At 37.3% G+C, this 9,117-nt stretch overlaps 1 protein-coding gene and 1 long non-coding RNA gene across 2 annotated transcripts in view; one reads left to right on the forward strand and one right to left on the reverse strand.

Annotated features, from left to right (window-relative positions):
* Positions 1-552: 552 nt before the first annotated feature.
* Positions 553-9,117, forward strand: part of xkr7a (XK related 7a) — a 21,479-nt gene continuing 12,914 nt past the window's right edge. The window contains exons 1-2 of the mRNA XM_016257964.1: positions 553-1,070; positions 9,025-9,105. Of these exons, the coding sequence (XP_016113450.1) occupies positions 553-1,070; positions 9,025-9,105 (599 nt within the window). The remainder of the gene's footprint in view (positions 1,071-9,024; positions 9,106-9,117) is intronic.
* On the reverse strand, positions 7,296-8,185 carry LOC107571002 (uncharacterized). The gene is made up of 4 exons (XR_001607121.1): positions 8,105-8,185; positions 7,888-8,001; positions 7,521-7,632; positions 7,296-7,418 (listed from the first exon to the last, which is right to left on the reverse strand). It is a non-coding gene; the product is annotated as an uncharacterized lncRNA (long non-coding RNA).

Raw genomic sequence — 9,117 nt, forward strand, 5'->3', positions numbered from 1 at the left:
ATATATATATACACATACACACACACACACACACACACACACACAACTATTAAATAGCTATTAAACAACTTCAATAACTAACATTAACTTACATGATGTTACTGAGGTGATTTGTTTCAATAAGAGCATGGTCATATTTTTGTGTCTGTGACATAATTTGGGTCTGAACAGATTAATATAACTTTATAATATTTACATAAACTGATCTAGCTTGAGACAATGAAGACACAGGCGCTAAATTGAATCTGAATCAGGACTGCAGAGGTACCTTTCATCTCGGGCCATGAGATTGGATATCCCTACCTATCGCTGTATTATTAATTCTATATCACATTATAGGCTTTTGAATAAAAACTACACGCATGCCTGCACGCTTACTGTCGGCGACTGCCGTGATAAATTGCTTTCAGGTGGAAAATGCAGGAGCTAGATGTTCAAGCAGGAATAAGGAGAAGCATTTTTGTCCCAGCCCTCTTTTCTCCTTCCCACACAGACACACGACCCCCTCCCTCCCGTCTCTCTTTTCTATCTACTCTCTTTTCTACAACAAACATGGCCGCGAAATCAGACGGTACAGCCGTTTCTTTGCAGAATGACATTCCGCCGACGTGCCTCCCTGGGCTGGAGAAGCGCTCTCCCCAGTGGCGTCCCGTCGGGAAGGAGTATTCGCTCCTGGACTGCTGCTGGACCCTCTGCGCCCTCTTGGTCTTTTTCTCGGACGGGGCTTCAGACCTGTGGCTGGCTGCCGACTACTATCTCAGGCGGAACTACTGGTGGTTCGCTCTGACACTGGTTTTTATCATCATTCCGTCTGTGGTGGTGCAGGTGCTCAGCTTCCGATGGTTCGCGTACGATTACACTGACGCCAACGGGAGCGGCACGGCTGCGGCTGCCATGGTAGCGGCGTCCAATGCGGAGAGCCACTTCAGCACCAAGGACAGCGATCAGCGGGGCGCTGGCCGCTCCGCTGCGGTCACCGGATCCCGGAGCAGCGCTGAGAGCTGCTGCAGAGCCTGCGTGTGGCTCTTCCAAAGCGTCGTGCACGTTCTTCAGCTGGCACAGGTCTGGAGGTACGTGAGTGCATAGAACTCAGTATAATGAGATACAAATCTATAGTGCATTCCTTTGAGGTATCACCTCAGCAGTTCATTCATAATTTTCTGTCATCATATGCCTTCCCTTGGCGTGCAACTAATCCACACCCACGCCTAGGGGTATTTAGGGCCATATGATTAAACTACTAAGATGGCAAGGTTTATGTTAAGAAAATACTATAGGAACAACTTTTGTTGCAGTCCATATTTATGTAGTTTGGCACAAATTGATTGAATTTAATAGGCTTTCATATTTGAGTCATGAGTCGCTGGGGTATATTTGTAGCAATAGCCAAAAATACATTGTATGGGTCAAAATTATAGATTTTTCTTGGTTTTTTTTTCAGATTGCAGATTTTCAAATAGTTGTATATTGACCAAATATTTTCCTATCCTAACAAACCATACATCAATGGAAAGCTTATTTATTCAGCTTTCAGATTATGTATAAATCTCAATTTGGAAAAATGTACACTTAAGACTGGTTTTGTGGTCCAGGATCACATATAAGATGGTAGTTTAAGAATCAGTCACTGGAACATACATTCAGTAAGTAGAGGTGTCTATGATGGGAAAATGACAACAGAAATGATGCAAGATATCACAGTATTCAACCTCACCGCTGTTAGTTTGCATCGCCTATGACTGTCCTGCAGTCATAGTGCAGAAACGGGATCCTCCTTGTATTTCCTGTCGTCCCATGCTAGTTCATCATTATCTCCAAGCTGTTTGTTTCTAGGCTCCTCCTCCTCTTCCTCCTCCATCTCTCATGAGCTTCTGGGTCAATAATCTCCCCAAGAGACTTCTCCACTCATTCAATCTGTCCACCAGAAATCGCCTTATGCACACTCTGAAAATCCCTTTGTCTTTAGAGCAGTGCAAAAGATTTTTTAAATATTACTTACTGATGCCATTGGTTTAATTTCGAATATAGCTGTGATTTGTTTGGGTTTTTTCTGTCATTTATTTTTCTGTGTAAAGGAATAGTTCACCCATGAATGAAAATATACGGAAAATATACGAAAAACTGACTGACAGGCCATCCAAGATGTAGATGAGCTTGTTTCTTCATTGGAACAGATTTGGAGAAATTTAGCATTACATCACTTGCTCACTAATGGATCCTCTGCAGTGAATGGGTGCCATCAGAATGAGAGTCCAAACAGCTGATAAAAACATTACAATAATCTACAAGTAAACCACACGACTCCAGTCCATAAATTAATGTAATTAATTAAATGAAAGCTTGTTTCTTCATTGGAACAGATTTGGAGAAATTTAGCATTACATCACTTGCTCACTAATGGATCCTCTGCAGTGAATGGGTGCCATCAGAATGAGAGTCCAAACAGCTGATAAAAACATTACAATAATCTACAAGTAAACCACATGACTCCAGTCCATAAATTAATGTAATTAATTAAATGAATGAAGTGAAAAGCTGCATGTGTGTAAGAAACAAATCCATCATCAAGAGTTTTTAACTTCAAACCTTTGCTTCCGGTTAAAATATGAGTCATCTATCCATAATATTGCTTTCTCCAGTGAAAAGTTATCTTGTCTGAATCAGAAAAGAAATATTCACAGATCAACAAAAAACAGTTCTAAAATATGTCGGTGGATTTTAATGTGAGACAACAACAGGGAATTAACTTTTTCACTGGAGGAGGTGTTATAGGGATTATAAACTTGCATGATGGTTTATAGTTCTAACACATTAATAATGGCAGCTTTTCACTTCACAAGATGTTAATTGATGGACTGGAGTCATCTACATTTTGGATGGCCTGAGGGTGAGTAATACATTTTCATTTTTGGGTAAACTACTCCTTTAATGGGGCCTGAGCTTTTTATATGCACCAGATTTGACCTAAAAGTTGACAAAGTCATAAAGATGTTTATTTTTTTTTACAAGATAAGACTTGTTTCTGAACTGAGCTCAAGAAACAGTGCCATTAGATTTTGCTCTTTTCGCTCAGTGTGGTTGCCATGAGCAGAATGTGCAAGTGTCTATCAAGTGCTAAGCATCTTGATTGCTGACAGACAGTGCGCCGCAACTCACAATGAAATTTCCATAATAATGCTGAGAAAAAAATTTGCAGCCCACGATCACAGCCAAAAGTTTAATTCACTCACATATAAATCAATAGGAACACACCCACACATATTAGAGGCATGGGAGTAGGGAGTGAGCGCCGTGTAATTGTGGTTGTAAACACAGAGTCTGTGATGTGCTTGTCTTTCACTTCCTGCGTTGATCAGCAGTGACAGGTCGAGCTGCTGGCTGACCCGCAGGGTAACACAGGGTTAGTGATGTTTTCTGCCATTGATATCACAAAGCTGCTGGTCATTTCGATCAAGCTTCATTTATGCTGCTGTCACAACACGTGTGCTGTGCTTCTCATGCCATCTGTGTCATTCTCTATCTGTTACTCAGCTTTTCATCAGACCTCTGCTCCTGACCTTTTTATTAGAAGATCCCTCCCCTACTTTTTTTATACCAAATTTACCATAATTGTTGCTGGGTCGTATGACAAACAATTTGTGTCACTGTATTTTTTTCTTTGACTGGACCATTATATAGGTTTATAGTGGCTCATTTTACTGTCAGGAGCACACAGAATATAAAAACATTACAATATTAATATTTATATTTAATTAATCTTTAAAAAATTTAATACAATTATTAAATATAAGCAAATGAAAAAATATTAAGTTCCTTTCAATTTAATTCCTTTTTAATTTGATTTAATTTGGCATATTTATGGTTTAAATCAAAATATGGACAACAATGTTGTGATATTCCTTAAAAATAATATATTAATAATTTATATTATTATTATTATTATTAAGAAGTACATTCTACTGTGCAACAGTAATATACAGTATTCCTGTCATAATTTCTTCAAGTTAGACCAAACTTTTATTGACAGGTTATAAACACAGAATGAAATCACTCCATGCGCTGCAAAAAGTGTTTGCAGAACATAAAAAAATGAAGGCAACAGTTCTAATTGGTTCACATATTCATTTAATCTTATTTAATTATTTTAATAAACGTCTTGACTAACATTTAGTATCATAAAACATAAAATTTTTGAACAATACTCCATCACTGAAAGCAATGATCATCTTGACACAATGGATTCAGCATGTTCATTAAAGTGAAGAGTCTTTCTGAATGATTCATACAACAATAAATCATTTGTTTGTGAACTACACTGGTTTTGCTGTTGGTTTTTGATTCACTAAAAAGTATCGGTTCATAAGAGTCATTTGTTTGTTTCAGGTGCACTGCCCTTTTGAGCATGCCAAAAGTGTGTTTAAATCCATGTTTGTTTGTTTTTTCAAAAGATTTATAAATACATAAGATTCAGACCTAAAGTGTGAGTGAGCAGGAGTGAAGGCGAAAAACACCAGTTTTAAAAACAGTCTCATCTGTGACAATGAGGTAATTTGCAAGCACTGTGTGATTGATTCTCCTCTCTGGATACCAAAGTAAAACTCTACTGAGGAGAAGTGAGGACACATTCTAGAGGAGAGATAGTCTGTTGCTGCTGGCCAAACAGCTTAATTCCTATTTGAGACAGATTCCTGAGAGATGGTGCACTGGGATTAACTGTGACAAGGCAAGGAACCTAATAGAACTTAAGCTGTGGTTACTGTGTGTTTGATAAACCGAGGGAAGCTGTAGGCCGTGTGTGTTTTAGTGTGATTTAGTTTTGTGTTTGTTTGAAGGTATGCCTGGTTGAGCACCGATGGGATGAATTAAATACATTTAAAAGACAGAAATCTGAATATGTTTATGTATAAAGTATTTTTTTTCGGTGTTTGATGCTAATTCAAGAAAAATTTTTTTTTTAAATGTCTTTACATTCCTAAATTCTGTCTATTATGCATAAGAGGCGAAATATCAAGCTCTAATTACTTCATCACATTTATTCCTATGTCTGAACTGACTTTCGTACTCAACATTATTTATTTTTTTTACTGAAAAAGACTATAATCTGGAAATGAAGGAACCCTCATCCATTTGTCTGCAGACGTTTGTCACATGTTGTGCATATTCTAAATATTATGTGTTCATTGAATGCATTAAATAATGCAGTTACTGAATGTTTGTAAAGCAATATAAATATAGATACAGAATATACCATCCTAAATTGATTGTACTGATGCAGGAAAATTGTCTTTCGCTTTCTCCCTAGCTGGTATAGTCCTACATTGATTTATACTCAATATTGTGAAATAGCTTTTAAATCTGGTTAAAGAACCTATAGAGAGTCAAAGACAGAAAGATTACAACAAAATTCTCTGATCACACTCTTGAGAAGGACAGCAAAGAATGAAAGAAATGTACTGTATATGGTGACAGGAAATAGAAAGCACTTCCATTTTCCTAATTCTGTTACATGATGACATGATCCAGTGTCTCAGCAGGGCTTAACTGTTCAATGAAATAAATGACAGCCAACTGGAAATCTGATCTAGAACATTCAACATTGATTTCAAGTCTTTCTTTTTTTCTTTCTTTCTGCTGTCATTCTCAAGGGTGTGATCAGTGTTGTAATTTAGCAGAGAGGGGGAATTGTATTTAACTGACTTACAGGAACCCTGCCAGTTAATAGCTGAGTGCTGTTTGGCCAGCTGTGCCATCTGAGTAACCAAATGGGTCAATTGGCCATTCTAAATATTGCTGAATTCTAATGGAGTTTAATGGCAGGTGAACAGCAACATAATCATAATGTGGTGAGCCTGTTCTGACCTGTCTTTATAATAGAAAGTCTTTCAGAGGAAGCCTGAGTCTTTGCAAAACGCAGGCCTAGCAGATGATTGTCTCCAATTGGGTTATATTAAACTAAGTAATGGGCCAAGCTTGTCAGCTGCAATGTTTGCCAGTCATCACCATGGAGACTGATGCATTGCCTGCCAATTGTGGCTATTTGAGAGATGTTTTCTCAGCTGTAGCGCTGCCTATTTGTTCACATTTTCCGATTTTTTCTTGAAGAAAAATAAATAGTTGCATGGTCAAGGTTCAAGGTTTGATTTTGTCTGATATCATCCGTGTGCCCTTAGGCTGAATTTTACAAGCAAAGAGAGATTTTCTGTCTCATTGAAAACACTCTTTATTTAGAGAAAGAAAGACTCTGTGTCACTTGTCAAATTTGAGGCACGATCGCTGACAGCCATTCTCGCAGGCGCTCTATTGCTTGATTTTTCTTTCAGAGGCTGTTTTTTTTCTCACACAGCAAGTTGTGAGAAGGATGTGGAGCAATTTTATAGACCTTATCAAGTCAGGGTGATTCATTCTGCCAATCTCCTGACATCCGGCGAGCACTTCTATTACTCTCGCCACCCTTGAGACAGACTGAAAAATCATGGCACTTCCTGTCAAAAGAAACAAATTAAGTCCAGTGAAAGTCAGATTTTTCAAGAGCCTCACATTCAAATTCACAGCTGCAGGTTTTGCTTCATATCTTCCAAAAGCCATGCACTCTCTACTTTCTTCTGGCACTTACATCCATCTCAAAGAATAAACAGTGCAGTCCTGGGGTCGTAAATCAGGAAATTTGAAATAAGGAAAGTAAGAGACAGTGATCCCTCCTGAGAAAACATGCTCACTGACATCCGTGTGATCTCAAGTGCGACCTTGGTGTGTCTCAAGACATCTGCAACAGCATGTAGACTGTGGTGCTGAGGGTAGAACATCACATGCTGGAGCACTCGATGGTGCGCTGGCAGTCTGCCCAGACAAGTGTACTGCCTTTTTCAGCTGGTCACAGTGACATTATAAGCAGACTCTAGGTCTTTTCCAAGCCTGCAGACTGGCATCAAGGTTATATGGAATTCCGATTTTTCCGATTTCTTTTTAGAAAGAAGTCCCTTATGCTCACCAAGGCAGCATTTATTTGATCAAAAATACAGTAAAAACTGTAATGTTGTGAAATATTACTACAGTTAAAATAACTGCTTTCTATTTGTTTCTATATGTTTTAAAATGTAATTTATTTCTGTGATGCAAAGCTGAATTATCAGCAGCCATTACTCAGTCTTCAGTGTCACATGATCCAGAAATCACTTCAAAAGAACAGCATTTATTTTAAAAATAGAAATCATTTGTAACATTATAAATGTATTTTGATCAATTTAATGTGCCCTTGTATTACTATCTTTCTTTCTTTTTCTCTTACACAGTCTCTCATCTTATCAACAATGGTGATGATTTGAATAAGTGCGTTCAGGAGGGCGATGTCCTCAAATGGGCTTCCCTCCTTTAGAATGTGTTTCTTTCCCTCTGCTTTCCTACGATTCTTAGACGACCTCCTGCAGATCAGTTAGCAAACTTCAGCCTCGACATTTCAGCTGCTGACAGGTCATGAGACACTAAAACAGTGAAGTGTTTGTGTAAGCAGGGATGTCACTCACGATGAAATGCGAGAGTTGCTGCGGGAGTATTTTGAGCCAAGATGGCTGCCGGTCAAGACGCTGCTGGCCTCTGAGTAGAGCTCAGCGTCTGCACAGTCGGGGCCGTCCTCATCTGAAACACGAAGAGACTGTCAGTACGCAACAGGAAATAGTTTAAAACCAAAAGTGTACTGATCACTGAACATATGTTATTCAGGAAAACAATCTAAATAAACACTAATATCAAAGCTCTCCATTAAAAAAAATAATTAAAAAAATGTATATATTCAGTGTGATTAAACATGCAATATTTCTTCTAAAGGACACATGCAGTGTCTTTGGAAAAAACGAATGATATAAATGAATCTGATTAATATTTCCTGTTTACCAAATAACTCCAGTCTGGCCTTTGCTTTGAGTTCTCGGACCACAGCAAGGCGGTTTTTGTGACGGATGAACAGAGCCTTCTGGGACTCCAGGAAAGACGTCTGATTACTGTGAGCTACAGGCCAGCGAATATACAGTTAAGATACAGAACAAAATAAATACAATATAAATAGGTCAATGACAAAAAATTAATGAATAATAATAATATGATGGTTTACCATCTAGAAGTGCAGACTTCAGGTCAGTCTCAATGATGTCCTGTCTGTTGTACAGATAAATCTGTAATAAGAAATAAAATAAAGTATATGTGTGTGTGTTTTTTAAGTGTCTTATTCTCGCCAAGGTTTAATTTACTAATTACTAATGTAAAAAATACATCAAAAACAAAAAGTGTTAAATATTATTATAACATGAAATAACTTCTATTATATTATATTTCTATTTTATAATATATTTTAAAATGTAATTTATTTCTGTGATGCAAAGCTGAATTATCAGCAGCCATTACTCAGTCTTCAGTGTCACATGATCCAGAAATCACTTCAAAAGAACAGCATTTATTTTAAAAATAGAAATCATTTGTAACATTATAAATGTATTTTGATCAATTTAATGTGCCCTTGTATTACTATCTTTTTTTGAAAAACGTATTAATCTCTTACACAGTCTTACACAAAACTGGTAATGCACTGTAGTGTAGTGATGGTAGTGTACCATGGTTTCCACAGAAATATTAAGCAGCAAAACATCGATTTCAAAATGCATGATAATAATATGAAATGTTTCTTAAGCACTAAATTAGCATTTTAGAATGATTTCTGAAGGATCATGTGACACTGAAGACTGGAGTAATGATGCTAAAAATTCAGCTTTGCCATCACAGGAATAAATTACATTTTTAAACATATTCTAATAGTAAACAGTGATTTTTAATTGTAAAAAAAGTATTATACTAATGCTTTAATTTTAAAGTATTTTTCATCAAATAAATGCAGCCTTGGTAAGCTCTCTCTTTCAAAAATAAAAAATAAAATTTCCAAACTTTTGACCACTAGTGTAATTTAGCATTTTCTGATGCAAGTTTTGGTGATGTGTTTAGAAATGATCTGGAGGTCTTATCCTATGCTTTTTACCCCAGGTATGTCCATGCCTTATATCTGGGCGTGCAAAGCCGCTGGCGTGGGGACCATGAGCACAAACACTTCTACTGGCGTACGATGTTTGAGAATGC

The sequence above is a fragment of the Sinocyclocheilus grahami genome, unplaced genomic scaffold (genome assembly GCF_001515645.1).
Source record: "Sinocyclocheilus grahami isolate Dianchi unplaced genomic scaffold, SAMN03320097.WGS_v1.1 scaffold29.1, whole genome shotgun sequence".
NCBI lineage: Eukaryota > Metazoa > Chordata > Actinopteri > Cypriniformes > Cyprinidae > Sinocyclocheilus > Sinocyclocheilus grahami.